The following is a 22,793-nucleotide window of genomic DNA, read 5'->3' on the forward strand; positions in this document are numbered from 1 at the left end:
AATCAGGATTCAGGCCCCACCATAGCACAGAGACAGCGTTGCTTAGAGTTACAAATGACCTCCTATTAACATCCGATCGTGGTGAAATCTCAATTCTTATATTATTAGACCTTAGTGCAGCCTTTGACACAATAGATCATACAATCTTACTCAATAGACTAGAAAACTATGTTGGTATCAGTGGTCAGGCGCTAGCCTGGTTTAGGTCGTATCTAACCAATCGCTATCACTTTGTTTATGTAAACGAGGAAGAGTCATATCACTCCCTGGTTAAATACGGTGTACCGCAGGGATCGGTTTTAGGTCCTATCCTGTTCTCGTTATACATGTTACCTCTAGGAGACATTATCAGGAAACATAACATAAGTTTTCACTGCTATGCGGATGATACCCAGCTTTACATCTCCTCACATCCCCGCGAAACACACACGTTTTCTAAGCTAACAGACTGCCTTAGCGATGTTAGTGACTGGATGGCACATAACTTTCTTAAGCTGAACTCCAATAAGACAGAGATACTTATTATTGAACCGAATCGCTACAAACATAATATGTCAGATTACAAGTTGCACATAGATGGCTGCACTGTGGTGCCATCTTCCACGGTTAGGAACTTAGGTGTGATGTTCGACAGCAACTTATCCTTCGATAGTCATATCGCCAACGTCTGCCGCACAGCATTCTTCCATCTTAGAAATATCTCGAAAATACGCCATATACTGTCTACATCTGACGCAGAGAAGCTTATCCATGCTTTTATGACCTCTAGAATAGACTATTGTAACTCGCTACTCGGGGGATGCCATGCAAATCAAGTAAACAAGCTTCAGCTAGTTCAAAACGCTTCCGCAAGGGTACTTACTCGATCTAAAAAATATGACCACATAAGCCCAATTCTGGCATCTTTATACTGGCTACCAGTTAAATATCGCATACAATTTAAAATATCACTAATCACCTACAAAGCTTTAAATGGCCTAGCACCCTCATATCAAAAGTGTCTAAAAGTGGAAGGTCATTTTCCTACTTAGCCCCTAAGCTCTGGAATGATTTACCAACCGATGTCCGAGAATCAGACACAGTCGATAATTTTAAATCTAGACTTAAAACTTTTCTCTTCAACAAAGCATTCGCATAATTTGTCTAGTAAAAGTACTTAACTCGAAATAGTTATCTGTACGGAACAAAGCACTCGCGGTCATAACACAGATCAACCAAATAAATAAATAAAAATCTTATCTTAACCTATAGTCGGATTGCGATTTTGGAACTTTCGTGTTCTTGTGAATAGTATGCCATACAAACCCGTTTGCCACTGAACCTGCATTAACGACGACAGTGGGGCCTCCAGCCTTAGTCAAACGGGTTGGCACGTATGGTTGGGTTGTGATTTTGGCGCTTTCTTTGTATTGCAAATAGTATGCCATACAGACCCGTTTGCCACTGAACCTGCATTAACGACGACAGTGGGGCTTTTGGCCTTAGTCAAACGGGTTGACACGTATGGTCAGGTTGCGATGTTGGCGTTTTTTCGTGATCTTGTAAATAGTATGCAATATAGACCCGTTTGCCACTGAACCTGTATTAACGACGACAGTGGGGTTACAGGCCTTAGTCAAACGGGTCGACAGGTTTCATTTTCTCTTAAAAATCGGAAGGTGACCCTTAGTTACCATATATACCGTCGCAGTGGGCCCCCAATTTGCAAAATCCTCAACTGTGGATAATATAATTATGCTGCAATAGTTAGTCTGTCTGAAACTAAGCTGATTCAACCACATCACTGTGTGACACTTGCATTACATGTGAACGGCCCCTACGCTAATATGATTTTGTTTTTCTCTCCCTGTCTCGTCCCTGGGTCCCATTGACCCTGAGGACAATGTGGGGGGGCTGTTCTCTTGAAATTTTGCAGGTGGCGCTATCGAGCCATTTTTACACGCCCACTTCTGACACCTATACTACATGTACATTTTCGCCACTTCTGACGCGTGTGCAAATTTTCATGAGTTTTCGGGTATGTTTAGGCCCATTTCGGAGAAGAAGAAGAAAAATAATAATAAACGGAGCAAAAACAATAGGGCTTTGCACCCACGGTGCAGGCCATTCTGGCCTGCTCCTCGGTGCTCGGGCCCTAATAACATTGAAATTGTTGACATCATACTATTTATTTGATGTATATATTCAACTGTTATTTTGATAGTATGTGATCATAGTAATGAGAGACTTTTATTCTATACTTCTCTACCATTGATATGGAATGTACCATTTAAGTGATGGGGGTTATTTTTCTGTGTATGACCCTGTTGTGTCAATTTATATTTTGAGTATGGTCTATATTTATGAGATACTGATTAAGTAAATTTGAGATGAAATTATATGGTGTTTTAATGTGCATTAGTTAAGGTAATGCCATGTGCTTTGTAAAGATCCTCTGAATGAAGATTGTTTGGTCCCTGCTATTGTGGGCTGTTCCACAGTGCTGGTGGGAAAGTTTGTAAATTAGTCTGGGAGTGTTTTAGTGATGGGCAGTCCGGCTCTTTTCAAAGATTCGGCTCTTCTGGCTTGGCTCCCTTAGAAGAGCCGGCTCTTACGGCTCTGGCTCTTCATTTAGTATCACTGGGAGACTTTTTTTTTAGCCCAAATCTGCAACTGTGAATGGTTTGTGTGTTGGTATGTAATTGTTGTATAAATTGTTTTTATAAGAGCCTTATTGTTTTGGAATGTTTTTGTTAGAAAAAAATACAGTTACTATTATTTAACATTATAATCAAACTTTAATTAAACAACTGAACAATAAACACAGAACCACAGCAAACTAAATAAATAAATGCAAAATTAGTCTTTAGTGCAGGTTAGCATTTAGAAATATGAAATGCCTCAGCTTGGATGAAGTGATACGATTTCTCCTCTCTGTGACGATTTGGCCCGTTTTAGAACAATGCAAAGTCTTCCCACCATTACCCTTATTAGATGAGGGTAGATTGAAGCCCTGGTTTGCCACCAGTTCAGTGGGTCTTCATGTCTTTGAATGAGTGGCTCCTCAAAATAGGACCTCATCTCCAGTAAAGCATCAGCTGTGGGATTTCTCCTTGCAGTGTCTCTTGCTATTTCATCAAAGAGCCTCCACACAGAAGAAGCTTGTGGTTCCTGTGAACCTGCCTCTGATTTAACTTCATCCTCTTGGCCCTCTAATGGAGGAGTTGACAGGCTGCTGGGGTTGCATGTTGCTGCTGCTGCAGTTATTCTTTGAAGTGCCTCATTCAAGGCTCTGTTGTCACTGAATGCTAACTTTTTAAATCGTGGGTCCAGTGCAGTGGTTTCAGAAAGCACAACGTTGTACATTCTCCGAAATTTCCTGTCCATGGATGAACAAAGAGTGGTGGCCAGCTCCTTTACTTTATCCACTTTTACACTTCGTTGGTGGTATGCTGTTACCCGCTGCAGACCCTTGCAGAGAGGAAGCATTCTGGAGGCTGTGACAGCTGAAAAGGAGAAAATGGCAAATATGAAAATCACACATTGTTTGTTATGTAATACTTTGCTCTTTTTTACAATTAAGAAATTATTTGTCTTTTATAAATAGTATATTTACTGCATTCTTTAACTGTATAGTAGTAAAGTAAAAACAAAATTGTTCAAGGTACCTTTCTGCACTGATCTCCACAGTCACCTCCTCAAAGGGCTCCAGAATGGTGTTGACCTCTTTAATCGTTTCCCATTCCTCTTGAGTTAAAGTATCAACAGGAGCGTTGATGACAGCCAGGGTGGAGATAATGGCATCTTTTGACTCAATGAGGCATTTCAACATATAAAATGTTGAGTTCCACCTTGTAGCACACTCCTGTTTGGGCCTTAGCTCTGGCATTCCCATCTGGCGTTGTGTGGATTTCAGCTTCTCTGTGGCAACTGTGCTTTTGTGGAAAAACTCTACAATAGCCTTCACTTTGTCCACAGTTGGTTTCACCACTTTCAGTGTATCTTTAATAATCAGGTTTATTGTGTGTGCCATACACGGGAGGTGGGACCACTTCAAAATTTTTATGGCTTTTGTTATGTTTGCTGCATTATCAGTAACACAGCTCACCACTTTGTTGTCTACTTGCCATTCTTTTGCCACTCTTAGTAGTTCCTCAGCCAGGTTTTCTGCAGTGTGTCTCTCAGCAAACTCAAAACAGTCAAGAAGGCAAGATGTCATCTTAAAGTTTTCAATAAAGTGACAAGTGACAGCCATGTATGAAGATGTTGTTCTGGATGTCCAGCAGTCAGTTGTCAAGCAAACAGCTGAAGCTTTTTTGACTCTGTCTTGCCACATTTCAATCTCGGTGTTATATAGTTTTGGAATAATTGTTTGGGACAAGGTTTTTCTACTGGGGAGAACATATGTGGGGTTTAAGGCTTGGACAAATGATTTAAATCCCTTGTCCTCCACAATGGAAAATGGCTGAAAATCACTGGCTATCATTTTAGCCAGCTCCTCATCAACACTCATCAGTTTGGCTGGGGTCATTTCTTTTAGTGTGCTGATCTTAGTTTGACTTGCAGAAGTACATGGTTTACCTGCAGTTTTTGGCAAGACAGTGGATGCTGCAGCAGAAGTATTTGGCTCAGGGTCAGTGGATGGCAAGCTTGCTTGCTTGCTCTCTCTCCTCCAGCTGCACAGATGGGTGGGTGGTTCTTAAATGTCTGTGCAGGTTTGTTGTTGACCCTGCTCTGATTGATATTTTTATTTCAAACATTCTGCATTAAGCTTTGCAGTCTCCAATATTATTGAAATGCAGCCAGATGCTGCTTCTTTTTCTATTCTCACTCATGACTAAACTTTCCAACAACAATGCTTGGATTTCCAGTGTTCTTCAACTCCAGTCCTCGAGGACCCCCTTCCAGAATGTTTTATATGTCTTCTTAATTAACACACCTTATTTAACTCATTAGCTTGTTAATGAGACATTCTGGAATGAGGCTAATTAGTTGGTACAGGTGTTTCAAATAAGGACACATCTAAAACTTTCTGGAAGCGGGTCCTCAAGGACCAGGGTTAAAGAACACTGTGTGACTTAAGCCCGGCATACACTGTGCGATTTTAAATAGTCTTTTAGGATTGTTGCTTGCCACACTGTGCAATTAAGATCGTAATTAAGTTCATGTCACACTATATGATTTCAGTTTCCATCAATGTCAGACTGTACGAGTTTAAAGACTTAAAAATCGGACGCACGCAAACAAACGCATCCGCAGTTTTACGTCATCGATTGACGACGGCTGGGAAAACACACGCTGACGCGAAGGCTAAAAAAACGAAAAAACATCTACTGTTCATTTTAATAGTAACTTGTCTTGAGCATAAAAAGAAGAAAAAAACGAAGGAGACGAGTACCTGGCATTTGAATTTCCAGCGCGATTTCTCTCCAGGCTGCTTCATTTTTATCCTATCATGGTACAGTGGCGATGACACGTTGTACAAACACTCTTTATTGTTTCCATAACTCCACAAGTGTCTCCTCCTGCTGTACAGTCTACCTGGTTCTTTTTTACATTTGTCTGCGTTGATTTGTTGTTGTCGCCCCACTAATTGTGTCATCGGGTTCTGTGCTTCTATTGGTAATTGAGCTGCCGGTTGTCGTAGGGAGATGTCACACAGCAGGATTGTATCTCAAAATTTCTGACACTGCCAGAATTTTGTCTGAGTTAATTTTTATCGCATTAATCGGCTGTCTGTGAACATGTCAAACTAGCGATCAAAGACGGCAGATTTTAGCCTGGGATTCCAGAAATCGTTTAGGATTTCAAAATTTGTCCCAGACAGCTAAATCCTGGCTGAAATCTCACAGTGTGCACCGGGCTTTACAATTACAATTACATTTACATACGGCTCCCGCACCTCTCTCTATCGCTTTGTGTACCGGGTCTGTACCACTACGCCGCGTTCCAAATTATTATGCACATGCCATTTTTCTTTATTTTTTCAATACAGTCAAGTTTACAAATTTTCTTTCACCCTCAATACTCATATGACAGTGTGGATGTTATTCTATTTAAATTAAATAAAAATCTCAAAAGATACTTTAATAGTTTGAAAAATATGCAAAATGTGCTGTTCCGAATTATTATGCAGAATGCACTTTAACCCAATTGATAATGATATAATGAATTATAATGATCCAAAAACAGATATCTGTCAAATGTGCTGCATGGACACAAAGCAAACATTGTCCAAAAAACAAACACAATGTAAAATAAATAATACATTTACACAAGTTACCTAATAATATAGGAGCATATCTTTGACATGACTTTAACTCTCCCATTCATTAAATTTGTAAGTACAAGTATAGGTTTTGTCTTTTTTTTCACTGCTCTCCACTTCAAAGATCAGTCATATAATGATGCTCCACAATGATGCACCTCAACTTCAATAGGACTAAGATCAGAGGATGATGGTGGTAATACCTTGATTTCTTTCTTATTTTATGCCCATATGAATGAACATAGGCAGTGATGTTTTTTGCAGCATGGGATGGTGTATGGAAGTGGTGTATGGATCCTGCATGAAAGTACATTTATTTCAGAAGACATGATTCCCTTTATGTCCCATTGTGAAAAAAAACTCTTTTTAGGAACTGTACCTATCTTCTAGAGGTCCTTTTGACCCCTTCAGGCACCCTAAAGGGACCATACCATCTTACTTCCCAATATTCCAGTACAAATCATTACTCTGCCACCTCTCTCTAATGTTACAGTCTTGTTTAAATATAGTGGTTATTCACCAACAATCCAGAATGACATTAATCTACATTTTTCAGTGTATCATGGCATGTCTTATATTCTGAGCTCACAGCAAATGTTTCATTTTTGCAAGTTTTGGTTTCAGGGAGGGGTAAAAATACAGCTTTATGAATTGATGGTTCCCCTATTAAAGGGGTTCTTGGGATTCCAGAGACACCAGCATAAATATTTTCTTCTTAAAGGTGGCTTTTTATTGCTGCCTTTTCCTAATATTTTCGTAAAAAATATATCCAAAATATAAATTGTTAAAGGGAGTAATTTGCTTTTTTAAGATAATGCACACTTTTTGTCTTTAGAACAAAGATCTTTTTTCATACCCATACTGTAGGAGAACTACAACTTGCTTAACATTTTAATTTCATTTAAATTAGAATAACATCCACACTATCAAATAACTGTTGAGGGTAAAATACAATTTCTAAACTTACTGACTGTATTGGAAAAATAAACAAAAATTGCATGTGCATAATCATTTGGAACGTGGTGTACACTGGCTTTTTGGAGCGTCTATCCCCCTTTCTTCTTTCACTTAATGGTATATTCCTAGTCTGTCTTTCAATTTGATTGGACGCATCGTGTGCCACATACAAATAGGTCCCGCTGACGAGAGCCGGCTCTTCTCGTTTGCTACAAAGAATCGGCTCTTAGAGCCGGCTCGTTCGCGAACGACCCATCACTAGAGTGTTTGCACCTGGAGAGTCAGTTTTGGCATGGCTGTGAACAGAGAGGTCTGCTGTGAGACACATGTTTAGAGAGTTAAGCTCATTGAGTGAAAGTGTTTGACAAACACTAGTGTTTTGCTGCTTAAAGCATTTTTTTCCTTTATTGTTTTGATTTAAAACTCACAAATAAATCACATTGGAACAATTTTCTAAACATCAAACCATCGTTTTTTGTGCCTTCCTTGCTCCTTCCTTACCACTTGGCCTACTACAACCCAACATATGGTGGCAGCGGTGCTTCAAGGCCATTAGGAGGCCAATACGTATGGTAACAACACTGCTTTCAAGCTAATGGAAGATCAATTTAACCAGAGACTTTACTGTGTGTCATAAGCAGCCGTATTTTCTGGATGAGTGTGTATATGGCATGGAGGTGCTGTTTCATGTAACATGCCGCCTAAGAAACAAGATCTTCCTAAAGAAGCTTCAAAGATTGTTAGACAACAGTGAGTGATCAGGGTCGTGGAGCCGATGCGGATGGAAATGAGGAGTTATTGGAAGGGGCTCCAGATGCACTTAAGTCAATGTTCCATTCATTTCTTCAAAGGCAAGAGCGAAGAGAAGAGCGATTGGAGAGAGAGGCACAATGTCAGGAACATAAATGGCGTATGTTACAACATCAGTTTTCACTTTTGCAATCTGAGGTGCACCAAAACAGACAACAATGACTGCTAATGGAAGGAACAACAGTCCTGGCTGCTGCAACAGCAAGTGGCTCGGTAAGTTTACCTCCAGCAAGTGATTTTAACACACAGCCTATTACTAATATGCCTCCATTTACGGTGTCTCAAGACTCTTTGTTGGGAGTGCAGGGTACCTCCCTGCCGCGATTTTCTGTGCCTAAGATGGTACCATGGTCTAATGATGAAGACATAGAACATTACTTAACTTTTGAACGTATTGCATATGCATGTAGATGGCCAAGGCAGGACTGGGTGTTACACCTCTTACCCCTTTTGTCAGGAAAAGCTAGAGCTGCTTATGTAGCTATGGATGCAGACAATTCCCTTGATTATGATTGTGTTAAACGTGCTATATTGGACAAATTTGAAATCTGCACTGAAACTTATAGGCAACGTTTTAGAGCTTATGCTATGCATGAAGATGAAACGCCTGAAGAGCTACAGGCTAGATTGAAGGCTTTGTATGAGAAATGGATTAACCCAAGCAATTGCACTAAAGAGGAAATTGGAGAACAGATCATTCTAGAGCAATTCCTCAAGCTCCTGAATCCAGATACTAGGACATGGGTGAAACAAAACAACCCTACATCTTCAAAGCATGCAGCAGAGATTGCAGAAACTTTCATGGCTGCCAGAAGATCAGTACATCAGCCAAGGCGATGGCGGTCCTACAAAAGTTCACCAACTGGTAAGTCTGTTGATGATTTTGGTGATGGTCTGAGTAATTTAGCTTCAGATGCTCATGTTTCTTCTGGTAACTTTAATACACACATTAAGAAACAGCAGAGTGTGAAGGACCAACAGAAGTTTAAATCTGTTATTATGTGTCATGGATGTGGCCAGCCAGGGAATAAAAGAGCAGATTGTTCTTTACAGAAAGTCACTAACACTCGTCTTTGTTATGTACCAAGACCAATGAGGGAACTTCATGAACTAGACCTAAATACCGATACTATCATTGATGTAAAGATAGGAGATAGGGGTTTTAAAGCTCTTTTGGATTCTGGTGCTAGCCAAACTCTAGTGAGAAATGAATGCTTGGATGGTTTAAACACAGTTCCGCAGGGTAATCTAAAAGTTCGCTGTATCCATGGGGATGAGAGAGAATATCCCAGAACTGATGTGGTTATTGAGATAGCTGAGCAGGCTTACCATTTGTCAGTCGGTATTGTAGTTAACTTACCCAGTTATCCTAGGCAGAGATGTTCCTGTGTTTGTTGATTTACTGCAGGGTGACAAACAGACAGCCGAGGTAAATGTGTTAACAAGAGCTCAGGCTAAACAGGTGGAAATTAATAAACAATTCTTGCAAGACTTACCTTTTGATCAAAACCCAAAAGTCAGGAAGTCTAGATGTGAGAGACGTCAACAGAAGGTTGAGGGAACAAAAGTGAAGGAAAACTAACCCATTCCTCACACTGATGACATTGAGATTATTCCCCACGATATTGTTGAACTTCAAAGGCAGGATGAGTCACTTAAACCTTTATTTGATAAGGCAAGTAATGAAGTTGCTACGTCATTGAAAGATCACTTTGTGATTAGAGAAGACAGACTCTACCTACAGGGTGGTGAAGGAGAAAGGTTAGTAGTGCCTGAATCCATGAGATTGAAAGTTTTACAGTTGGGTCACTCGGTTCCATGGGCTGGACATTTGGCCCAACATAAAACTTACTGTAGGATTGCTGCTAGATTTTACTGGCCAAGGTTGTATATGGATGTGCTAGATTTTTGTAAATCTTGCCCAGAGTGTCAGATGGTGAGGCCAGTTAGGAAAGGTGATCGAGTCTCTTTAGTAAACCTCCCAATAATTGATGTTTCCTTCTCCCGCATTGCTATGGACATTATTGGTCCTTTACAGAAGAGCAAGTCAGGAAACAGGTACATTCTTGTTGTTTCAGACTATGTTACTAGATATCCAGAAGCATTTCCTTTAAGGAATATAAAGACTAGACAGGTAGTGAATGCCCTGATTCAACTTTTCTCTCTGGTAGGCTTACCGAAAGAGATAATTACAAATCAAGGAACTAACTTTACGTCTAGACGGATGAAACAAATCTAGTCAATGTTGCATATACTTCCTCTTCAGACCTCGCCTTATCATCCTCAGACCGATGGTATGGTAGAAAGGTTGAAATCCAGACATTGAAATCCATGTTACGCAAGTATGTGTCTGAAACAAGTGCAGATTGGGACCACTGGCTACCTTATTTAATGTGTGCCTATGGTGAAGTTCCACAGGCATCTACAGGTTTCTTACCTTTTGAGTTGCTGTATGGGTGACAGGTACGTGGACCTCTCGATGTTCTGAAGGAAGCCTGGGAAGCAGATAATTCATCTGAACAGACAAACATCCTGCCATATGTCATCAAAATGAGAGAGAAGATGGAGACTTTGGCAGAAATGGTGGAAACCAACATGACTAAAGCACAACAGCACCAGAAGCAATGGTATGACAAGTCAAGCAGGAAGAGATCCTTAATTCCTGGTCAGAAAGTTTTGTTACTTCTGGCAAGGACCATATGAAGTCACACGTAAATTAAGTTCTACCAACTACGAGATTGCATTGCCTGATCGTCGGAAGAAACTTCAAATATTCCACATTAATCTTCTAAGACCCTGGTATGACCGAAAACAAGCATGGTCAGAGCCGTTGTGGGCAAGGAAAGTGGAAGAAGAGGAAGAAGTGAGTGAACAGTATTTTCCTGTGAGTCAAAATTCACTTACATTACCATCTGTAGAACATCTAACTTGTGAACAACATACAGAATTCTACAACTTAATTTGTGAAGGTATGTTTAGTGACAGCCCTGGAAAGACTGATTTAATTCACCACAATATTCATCTTCTTGCTCACGAGCCAATCAGACAAACACATTGTAGAGTTCCTGCTCGCCTGAAAGAGGAGGTAAAAACAATCATTAAGTTGGATATAATTGAGCCTTCAAAAAGTGAATGGTCCAGCCCGGTGGTGTTGGTACCTAAAAAGGACGGCTCACTAAGATTTTGTGTTGACTTTTCCAAACTGAATGCAATTTCATCCTTTGATCCTTATCCAATGCCGGTAGCTGATGAGCTCATCGAAAGACTAGGTAAGGCAAAGTATTTGACAACACTTGACTTATGTAAAGGCTATTGGCAAATTCCTATGGTGGATTCAGCTAAAGAATTTACTGCTTGATGGACCACGTGCTAAGAGGATTGGACAGTTTTGCAGCAGCTTATATCGATGATATAGTAATCTTCAGTGCTACATGGACAGAGCATGTGGAGCATCTGTCAAAGGTATTCAGAAGGATACAGTCAGCTGGATTAGTAGTAAATGCTAAAACCGTGCCACATTGCTAAGCCAGAAGTTTCTTACATGGGCTATGTGGTAGGAGGTGGTTCCATCAGACCACAGGTGGATAAAATTCATGCTATCTTGTCTGCTGCACCCCCAACAACAAAGAGGAGAGTTTGTTCTTTTTCTTGGTCTAGCAGGCTGGTATAGAAGATTCATTCCTAACTTTGCTAGCAGAGCCTTAGTGCTGACTGATCTGACAAGGAAGAGCAGCCCCGTCAATGTTAAGTGGACATCACAGTGTGAGCATGCTTTTCAAGATCTAAAGAATTGCTTATGTAAAGATCTTGTTTTACAAAGCCCAAACTTTGAACTTCCTTTTGTTGTACAGACTGATGCTTCTGAACTTGGACTGGGAGCTGTTTTGTTGGCGAAGGGGTTGATCGTCATCCTGTGCTGTACGTTAGCAGAAAGTTATTCCCACGAGAAACAAAATACTCAACAATCGAGAAAGAGGCTTTAGCCATTAAATGGGCTTTAGACACTTTAAAGTACTATTTGATCGGCAAAGACTTTTTGCTTGAAACTGATCACAGGGCCTTACAATGGCTAAATAAAATGAGAGACAGTAACGCAAGGATCACACGTTGGTATTTGTCTTTACAACCCTTCAAGTTTAAAGTTGTTTATAGAGCTGGGACTTTAAACGTAATTGCTGACTTCTTGTCACGTCACTAGGGGTAGTGGGTGTCTTGAGGAGGGGGGTGTGTGATGACGCATCCTTATGATGACATCATCACCAGAGTGCAATCTACCGTGTCCCTTTATTTGCATTGCGTTGCCTCTTGTTTTTCAATGTTATACTACTGTTATCATTTAACATCACTTGGATTTTAATATTATGAGTACTCTATGCTAAATTCATCAGTTCATTCTAAGGTATACACTGTTATGTGACCATAGTGTATAGTGTGATTGAACTGTTCATGTTGAAAGTGTGTGTTTTATGCACAATGTCTGTACTTATCAATTAAATACACATCAATAACATTGAAATTGTTGACATCATACTATTTATTTGATGTATATATTCAACTGTTATTTTGATAGTATGTGATCATAGTAATGAGAGACTTTTATTCTATACTTCTCTACCATTGACATGGAATGTACCATTTAAGTGATGGGGGTTGTTTATTCTGTGTATGACCCTGTTGTGTCAATTTATATTTTGAGTGTGGTCTATATTTATGAGATACTGTAAGTAAATTTGAGATGAAATGATATGGTGTTTTAATGTGCATTAGTTAACCCTCTGGGGTCCGACCATTTTGGGACACTGTCAGAGGTTCTGACATGCTCTTACATTTGGTCTTTTTTCAGTTGCTTTAAAACATAATAATGGCAAGTGTCTCATACCACTGTGTTCAGCACAAACTGGGCTAAAATATTATATGAGCTACATGTATGTTCATGTTTGTATTTTTGAGAGAAAAAGGTTTATGCGTGGTTTTTTAAAAAGCTAAAATTTTGAGTCACTGATATAAGTCCACAAAACCCATACTAAACATGTTTTAACAAGACTTTCCTAAACAGAATCTAGTAGTCTAGAGTTTTTTCTTTAAAATGATGTGAAAATCATCCTGCCTACTCATTCACATAAACCAGTATATTTATTTAGAAATTGTAAGACACTTTTTGTTTAGAGGGGCCGTATGCGAGAAGGATTGATTGACAGCTAGCAAACAAAGGCTCGCATAATGAGCTGCATAATGAGCTGCATAATGAGGGAGGAGGGAACTACAGTAAAGAATGTGAGGACAAATGAACATGTTTGTTTGAGGTTTATTAAGAAGTTAACAATATAATCAAAATAGAAATGAAGGTCAGTAGGACCCTATTCAAAAACTTAACTTGTATAAGAAACTGATAAACAACAGAGCTGTAAACTTCATGTGGCTCATGTTACCATACAACTTTATGTCCAAAGAGTGTGAATATGTTTTTCCACTTCATAGTTTACTGATGAGAGGGATGCAGACCTGTAAGAGAGTTATGAACAGCTGTTAGCATAAATTGTCCACAGAAATACCCTTACATACATAACTGATGGGTAAATGATAGCACTTGTAACGGTGGTCGCATAAACTCAATATACTGTATAAAAAAAACTTGGCCTAGGCGGGTTTCGAACCCGGGTCTACCACATGGCGGCCTAACACACTACCGCTGCGCCACCATTTGGTAACGTGATTAGTGTCTTTCACACACCTAGGTAGACTGGCCAAGTCTAACAACGCGGAGCTCATAATAAAACGGTGTCGCGTGTAAAACGCAATGTATGGAATGGGTTGCATGTAAACAATATCATATTACAGCAGACCCCCCCCCAGTGCAGCATTACTCAAGTTGCCATGAAGGATACGAAAGTGTCTACTGTAACTACAGCATGTAACAATGAAATCCGCCATTACGTGATCACGCGTACTCGTTTGTAAATAAGCATGTAAACATGGAATCTTACAGCACACACTTAAAAGATACAGCAGTGCAGCATTACTCAAAGTTGCCATGAAGGATACGAAAGTGAATAACTGTGTCTAACACTGTACAGCAAACAATGAAACCCGCCATTACGTGATCACGCGTAAGTTACTCGTTTGTAAACAATGCGAACGTTTTTCAATCCGAGGCGTGCAGTCTGTTGAGGTTGCTTATGTAGGCTGAACTGCACAAGCCATAACATATTACATGATAGCAAATATAAATGAAGACAAATGACTTACAGTTTCTTCAGGAATATATCCGCCTCCATTGCGCCTTCCATTGTTCTTCTTCTTAGGTAACGTTAAAGATAAACGCTTCTCTTCCTCAATGTCCAGACATAAATGAAGATATTCCTCACGTGTGTGTATAAAGTTTATAATCCAAACATGCGCTAAAGTCTTTAAATCTTATCAAACATTACGCTTTGCTGGTTTGAACAGCTCGTCTCTTCATTACCATGTCAACAGCGTGTGGGCGTGACCGCATTATAGATAATGAGCTCAGCCAGGAAAAACGGTACTCTCTTTACTTCAGTGCAGATTATATAAACAGGAAATATTTGTTTTTGATAATAATTAGCTTGTTTAAAAGTAGATATTTCAGGCTTTCTTTGGATATGTGTATTATGTTTGTGTGACGAGTATTCGCGGAGTTTCAACTAATTTTTGTAACGTGATTTGAGAGACAGCTGGCGGAGACAGAAATGTCTGAATGAGCACCCTGTTTATTTTCTTTATTTGACAAAAACACAAAGATCTGTTGTTATTGTGAATGTACACTAATTTAAGAGGACCCTTCAGAGTTTCAAATGATGTCAAACACGTAAGTGTTTGATTATTAATGATGGAGTATTTTAAGTTGATTCTGCTATGATAAGGAGAAAACACGTCAAAACGCGTCCCCGCGTTTTTGGACCCCTGGGGGTTAAGGTAATGCCATGTGCTTTGTAAAGATCCTCTGAATGAAGATTGTTTGGTCCCTGCTATTGTGGGCTGTTCCACAGTGCTGGCGGGAAAGTTTGTAAATTAGTCTGGGAGTGTTTGCACCTGGAGAGTCAGTTTTGGCATGGCTGTGAACAGAGAGGTCTGCTGTGAGACATATGTTTAGAGAGTTAAGCTCATTGAGTGAAAGTGTTAGGGGGTTTTCACACCTGCCTTGTTTGGTTCGATTGAATCGTACCAGAGTTCGATTGCTCAGTTGGTGCAGTTTGTTTGGGCATGCAGCAATCGAACTCTGGTGCGCACTAAAAGCGGACCAAACAAGCGGACCGAGACCAGCTTGCAGAGGTGGTCTCGTTGCGCTTTCAAACGAACTCTAGAGCGGTTAGTTTGTGGTGAGAACACGATCCGAGATCGAACCGACCTAACTGCTAAAGTACTGCGAATTTTGGACTAAACCAGCTGCCGTAGTCAACTGCGCAGTGCATTATCGGATGAGGAAATGTTTGTTGACCATTTCTATTAGCAATATTAGCACAATGACAAATCGCGGACATACCTGGAGTTGCGAGGAGGTGCGGGCGGAGCCTCGGAAATTTTTTGTCTTCGCCGTTTGTAGTGCATTAAACCATTGTTTTCAAGCCGCATCCGCGATTCATCCTGAAAATGAACAGTTTGTCTAGAGTGCTGTATACAAACTATGTATAACAACCATGGAGACATAATTACAGCGTGCAGCCGTCTGTCCATGGTGTCTGCTGTATTATCCTTCTTTTGTTTACTTCCGGGGGTTCCGTTGGAATTTCCCGCACGTTTATTCTGAACAATCGTGAAGCCGTTTAGGAAATATGTTCAAATACATGTGGCCAATGAGTGATGTTGATCTTATCACATGACAGAATTTTGGTTCATTTCAATTGGTGCGGATCAGAGCAATCAGTGTGGTGTGAAATGGAACCAAATCAGCTAAAAAAGTTACAATGTATCATTTTTTTGCTTTTGGTCCGGACCAAATTAACCGAATTACAGATGTGAAAATGCCCTTAGACAAACACTAGTGTTTTGCTGCTTAAATCAATTTTCTTTATTTTTTTCCTTTATTGTTTTGATTTAAAACTCACAAATAAATCACATTGGAACAATTTTCTAAACATCAAACCATCGTTTTTGTGCCTTCCTTGCACCTTCCTTACCACTTGGCCTACCACAACCGGACACTTACATTTTGAGATTTAAGACTACTGTGAGGTTATCCTAATTTTAAAGGGCCAATATTTGGTGGCTAAAAAGCACATTACTTTGTGCATTTGATGTAATATAACCAGTGTTGGGAGTAACGCATTGCAAAATATAATATATTACAGCAATATATTTGTTTTTGTTGTAACGCAGTAATATAACGCATTACTGATAAAAAATTGGTAATATTTTACTCGTTACAGTCTTAGTAACGAGCGTGCTACAACAATGCATTTCAAAAATAGACTGTGTTATTTTTATTTTTGACCAATGAGCGCAACCAGCATCCAAACAGGAAAAAGCTGCGGGTAAAATAACGTTCGTATTTCAGTTTCCCGGTGCTGTGTGTAGCATGTTCATTCTTACTTTCATTTTGTATTTGGACGCGGTGCACATCAAATATAGACGCGTTTCTTAAAAAGAGCCGAATCTGGAAAGTCCGCGGCTGTACAAACATTGACTAAAGTGATCGCAATCAGGTCAGGTAGTGCCACACACGCATAATTCTGCGAGTGAGAGCACTTAGTAAAAGCAACAGAAAGTTTCTATCGGTCTCCTGTGCTGCTTGAACCTCAGAAGTAAAGAGACTTTTAAAAAGCTTGCCAGTAAAATCCATATCAACAGCACCAATGACAAGGTAAGCTAACGTTGCTGTGGTTACAGTCCATATACATATTAGATTGCTAGGCTACTCCTATGCTATCTACAGTTTTATTACAAACAGCAACCTAAACTACAATGTAACATTAGTGTAGACTTAAACATGGTTATTTAATAGTACATTTAAACATGACTGTTTAAAGTTTTTAACAGCCTTTGTATGGGAACCTATATTCATTGTTTGGCAAAAAGCAGTGTTCCTCTGTATTCCTTGAGGCCTGATCCTCCAATAGCACTTTTTGATAAGTTGTGTCAACTCAGTGCATACCAGGTTTGTGCTGTGAATCTGAATTAGAAGTGAATTAAAGAATAGATATGAAAAGAGGTTGTTTGCCATGTTATTAGGCTATAGGTTGCATTATAGTGGACTCTAGCTCTTGTGTTTGGTATGTGTACCATAATTTACCAGACTTTTACCAGATCATTTGTCTATTTCTGACAGTTATTGTTACTGTATTTTGCCATAAGTCTTCACTGTGCCTATTCAAAGCTTGAGGGCTAACACATAACTTTTAGATTTATAAGCAGCAATAAACTACATTTTAACATTTTATAATGCCTAGTCATACTTCTGTTATTTTGATGAAAGTAACTCAAAAGTAACGCAAAAGTAGTGTAACTCATTACAGTGCAGAGACAGTAATATTGTAATGTAACTAATTACTTTCAAATGACAGTAATTTGTAATATATAATGTATTACACTTTGGAAGTAACTTTCCCAACACTGAATATAACGTGTTTGCGTGGTTTATGGTTCAAAAACGCATTATTTTCCACATACCGTACATTTTTGTAGCACCTCTATAACAGGTAAGAGGCCGTTCTGAGAAACCGCGCTGTGAACTGATTGGCCAGCTATCCAGTGCGTTGTGATTGACCTAATACCTCAATCATGTGAACAGAAACCTGATGCTCCTTAACATGTTTTAAAAGATGAGCTCCAAAAGCAATAGTGAAAGCCAGGAGATACTATCGTCTTTACTACCAACTCAATACAAGCCTGAATCTGACCCAGAAAACACAGATGTCTAAGCTGATCAATCAACCTTTCCAGCGCAATGTGAGCAGAATGTTTACAGATTGGTAAAGTAAGGATACTAAAATGTTTTTTAAAGCCCGGTGCACACTGTGAGATTTCAGCCACGATTTAGCTGTCTGGGACAAATTTGGAAATCCTAAAAGATTTCTGGAATCCCAGGCTAAAATCTGCCGTCTTTGATCGCTAGTTTGACATGTTCACAGACAGCCGATTAATGACCGTTGCGATCAAAATTATCCTCCGACAAAAATCTGGCAATGTCAGAAATTTTGAGACACAATCCTGCTGTGTGACGTCTTCCTACGACAACCGGCAGATCAAGAACCAATAGAAGCACAGAACCCGATGATGCAATTAGTACGGCGACAACAACAAATCAACGCAGACAAATGTCAAAAAGAGCCAGGTTGACTATACAGCAAGAGGAGAAACTTGAGGAGTTATTGAAAGATAAAGAGTGTTTGTACAACGTGTCATCGCCACTGTACCATGATAGGATATAAATGAAGCAGCCTGGAGAGAAACCGCGCTGGAAATTCAAATGCCAGGTACTCGTCTCCTCCTTCTTTTTATGCTTATTATTAAAATGAACGGGAAATGTTGTTTCGGTTTGCTAGCCTTCACTTCAGCGTGTGTTTGCACTGCCGTCGTCGATCGATGATGTAAAACTGTGGACACGTTTGTTTGCGTGCGTCCGATTTTTAAAAGTCTTTTAACTCTTACAGTCTGACATTGGATGGAAACTGAAATCATACAGTGTGACATGGACTTAACTACGATATTGATTGCACAGTGTGGCAAGCAACAATCCTAAAGGACTATTTAAAATTGCACAGTGTATACCAGGCTTAAGACTACACCAACCATGGTTGAACTATGGTTTTTAAAAACCATGGTTGTCTGCATTATTTTGTGGTTACTATGGATTTACTACAGTAACAATGTTGTTGTTTTTTTAACTGTAGTAAAACCATAGTTCATTTTCTTAAGGGATGTTTATGTCTCAAATTTTGTTTTGGGTTCAGTTTTTCGTTTAATTTTTTATTTCTTTTTTGTTAATTTTGTTTTAATGGTTACAAAAAGATTTAGTTATCAAAAGATGTAAGTAAACAAGTTAACAATAGTTTACATTTAAAGTTAGATAAGTATTAATATACCCCATGCTACTGACAGGAAGACGGACAGATCACATTTTATCTTTTATTCCTTAGACTATATACCCACCTTGTTACATTTGCACATGTATTAAATGCAAATATATTACGTTTCAAATCACAGACACTTTTTTTAGACTTTATTCATGGGGTTTTACTTTCCTAATTGTCGGTTACAAAACTTCAGTTTCAAATTAGTTGTAGTCCACATCTCTAATCTGGATTATTTGAACACAGAGATTCATACTGAAGAACAGGTAAGTAGTCTGAAGATTGGATGAGGCCAGACAGGGACTTTAAGTGTGTGTGTGCGGTTTTCGTCTAGCGCTTATGATTTGGATGGCTGAGGAGTGTCAGCAGGCTAGCATTGTGATCAGTACTTTGAGGAATGACTCAGAGAGAGCCTGGCGTGACTGTGACAAATCTAAGCAATTGCTAATTCATTTGAAAATAGGATCAACTGTTATTGACACTAAAGCACACAAGACTTGGATATAAACAGCTCAGGGGCATGCTGTCATTAAAATAAAATTCGGGACAAAACTAATACTAAACTATTTTGAAATGTATATTTTTTTCGTTTAACATTTCTATAAATGTAATCATAAAATAAAATGTATGCAAACTACAGAAACAAATGCTGTCTATGACTTTTTAAACCCCACTGTACCGTTTATTTGTCTCTCTCCAAACGAAAATGTGTTATATATTTTACAAATTATTTATAACTGATAAATTATCAAATACTGTGTGTGTGTGCTCATAACTTTTAGGGAGGGGAACACCATGTTTGACATCGAATGGCTGGGCCGACGCATTGCTTTGAGGGCAAGCAATGGAAAATATGTTTCCACTAAGAAAAATGGACACCTTGCTGCTGTCAGTGATTCTGTGGGGGAGTCCAAGAGATTAACTTAGTTTTTTGGCCTTCTGCATAAAATTTTAAGTGAATCAAAAAACATTTAATTTTTCGCAGGGGAGGACGAGCAGTTTGTGCTAAAGTTGATTAATCGACCTATCCTGGTCCTGCGTGGAGAGAATGGCTTTGTGTGTCACCACAAGACCTCCAATGCACTGGATGCCAACCGCTCTGTCTATGACATCTTCTCATTGCTGTTTAATGATGGCGCATACCAAATAAAAAGTAAGTTTTTGATCTTTAGGTTCTGATGCTGCTTAACCCCTTATATACACTTAATAAAAGCAGTCAATTGTTTGGATATTCTTGACTATACTTGTTTCAACAATTGTGACCCATACTGTCTAGATGTGTCAGAATGTGCATGGTCTAATTTGGAGCTACAGGCAAAAGAAGTGAAAAATGTTTTGGTCGCGTTTGAGGTTTTCATAAAAATAAGAACATTAAAGTGACTCGACCAAGTCTTGTGCAGCGCTGCTCCTGACTTCTACAACCCAAACAAATGTTTTTAATAGAGAATGTAAAAATAACAATAACCGATTTTTAAACATGTGTTAATTTCGACTCAGTTTGCCAGGAGGGGTCACAATTTTTGGTTATGGTTCCTATTCTTCAACTTACATTATTTCATATGAATAGCTTTAATAAAAATAAGTGCGTCCAGATATTTGAAAAAAAAATTTTCTCACAGGTGGAAATGGAAAGTTTTGGTATGTCTCCAGTAGCGGTTTGGTTTGCACAGATGGGGACAAGCCTGAGGATTTCTTATTTGAATTTCTGGTGCATGGACGTGTCGGCATCAAGGCTCAAAATGGCAAGTACCTGCGTGGAGACCAGGGAGGCACACTAATGGCTAATGGAGTCAATGTGGATAACTTTTCCCTGTGGGAACACTGAGGCTCATAGTATCACTGGCACACAGATACAGACAACAACAGAGTTCACATGCTGTCACCTACTGACAATATCTTTTGTTTGTAAAAATAAATGGTTGTATGTTCCTCACACTGTATACATTTATGTCAATAATTGATTCATTAGGGAGCAAAATGGTGTAATATTTAGCCAAGTTATACAAATTAATAAAAAACAATTGACAGCAACCCACAAAATAAAATGCTGTGTCATAAGGGAAATACAATAAACAAAAACACCAATAAGAAATGTAAAAAAATAAACAATGCAGGAAATGTGCAACAATTATTTTACTAAACATTTTGTATATACAGTGGTTACTTAAAAACATTCCTACATATGAGATGCATGTTGTTCTGTGATCCTCATAAAAGGCCTTAACAATTATTAGATTTTATTAGATTTTTTTTGTTATTTTAATCCATAAACTCAAAAATGTGCCATCAATTTTTAAAATATTCAGCTGTGACTGAGTAAAAGTATGCAAATCTGTAATGAATCTCTGGAGGTGTTTGGCCTGGTGACACAGACAAAAAGCCAGGACTAGGCCTTAGTTAAATTAAGATGTTTAAGCATGTTTTATATATGCCTTAGAAAAAGTAGTGGTCAATGGCACTGCATGGCTTATTTTAAGATCTGTCAGTGTAAGTTATTTTCAGTTAAGACAGCTCAAACCTGTGTCTTAGGTTAATGTTCCTGTGAGTTTGTTTCATATATCTTTTCAAGAGTGAATATGCTGATTGGAATTTCATGCATTTTTTATTGTATTTCTTATTTATAATCATTTGATTTAAATTAATGACTGCAAATCAATAAATGGGCCAGATTTAAAATGAATGTAACTTTGTAACTTCTTGATTTTTGTCAGAAGGTTAAAGTTATTAACACTGTAGAAAAAATCTGTACAATTTACATGAACTAACTGGCAAAAAAAGTTGCCATAATGTCCCGTGAAAATGTTAGTTAATTCTCCCAGATCTCCTAAACACGAAATAACAAACAAATGTAAGTTTAGGGTCAGATTTTATAACGTGGCAAATTAGCGCGGGAGCGTAATAAAGCGCTGATGGGAGTGACAATAGATGTGTTTGACATTGGCTGCGGCTGGATGTAACCGTTCGGCAAGATTAGCTGCGTGCAGGCGGGAAAGAGCTGAAAACTAGACCTGTTTGAGTCGTGACTCACTCGGATCTTTCACCCGGATCTTTAAATTAACTCATGAGTCGCGAGTCTCTAGTATCATTAACCCGGATCAGTTGAGTCCTACTACAATTCAATGCAAAACCATAAACAGCCCCACCACACACACAAACCTCTTTTAACATTATTAATGAGACTTCGCTCGCTCTACAGATCCACTTGTAACCGACTGATCTGCGCGAGAACTGACCCGAGATTATCACTCAGAGCCGGGAAACATTGCAAACTCGAGAGACCTGCTGATCCGTGCGAGCCGCGAACTGACCTGAGATTCTCAATCGGAGCCGGAAACAACGCGGACTCGAGAGACATGCGGATCTGCTCTGACTCGAGAATCTCTCAACTCGTAACCGGCTGATCCGTATCCGCTGATCTGCAGTGATGCCAGTAACGCGTTACTCTAATTTTACCACTTTTTTTAGTAACGAGTAATCTAACGCGTTAATATTTCCAAACCAGTAATCCGATTAAAGTTACTTATCCAAGTCACTGTGCGTTACTATTTTTGAAATTTTCCTTAGTAAAATATATATATTTTCTTGTATATTTCTTCTTGCGTCTCGGGAAGTGAAGTCAGGTGTGCGACAAGTCAGTTTTCAGCACGAGGACAATTCAGGTCACGTGTAAGCGACATAAACATAAACAACGTACAATGGAGAGAGAAGAGAGATGCAGCTACAAAAACACTACATCAATTTAAAAAAAA

The 22,793-nt window shown here is 39.0% G+C and overlaps 2 protein-coding genes across 2 annotated transcripts in view; both read left to right on the forward strand.

The window, feature by feature from the left end:
* Positions 1–22,331, forward strand: part of fscn2a (fascin actin-bundling protein 2a, retinal) — a 69,887-nt gene extending 47,556 nt beyond the window's left edge. The window contains exons 3-5 of the mRNA XM_073856813.1: positions 19,827–19,947; positions 20,029–20,197; positions 20,664–22,331. Of these exons, the coding sequence (XP_073712914.1) occupies positions 19,827–19,947; positions 20,029–20,197; positions 20,664–20,869 (496 nt within the window). The 3' untranslated portion in view covers positions 20,870–22,331. The remainder of the gene's footprint in view (positions 1–19,826; positions 19,948–20,028; positions 20,198–20,663) is intronic.
* LOC141350957 (uncharacterized) lies at positions 8,076–13,742 on the forward strand. Its single transcript, XM_073856814.1, has one exon. The coding sequence runs from the start codon at positions 8,183–8,185 to the stop codon at positions 9,410–9,412; it is 1,230 nt and encodes a 409-aa protein (XP_073712915.1). The 5' UTR covers positions 8,076–8,182; the 3' UTR covers positions 9,413–13,742.
* Positions 22,332–22,793: the final 462 nt, after the last annotated feature.

This window comes from Misgurnus anguillicaudatus, chromosome 19 (genome assembly GCF_027580225.2).
Source record: "Misgurnus anguillicaudatus chromosome 19, ASM2758022v2, whole genome shotgun sequence".
Lineage (NCBI taxonomy): Eukaryota > Metazoa > Chordata > Actinopteri > Cypriniformes > Cobitidae > Misgurnus > Misgurnus anguillicaudatus.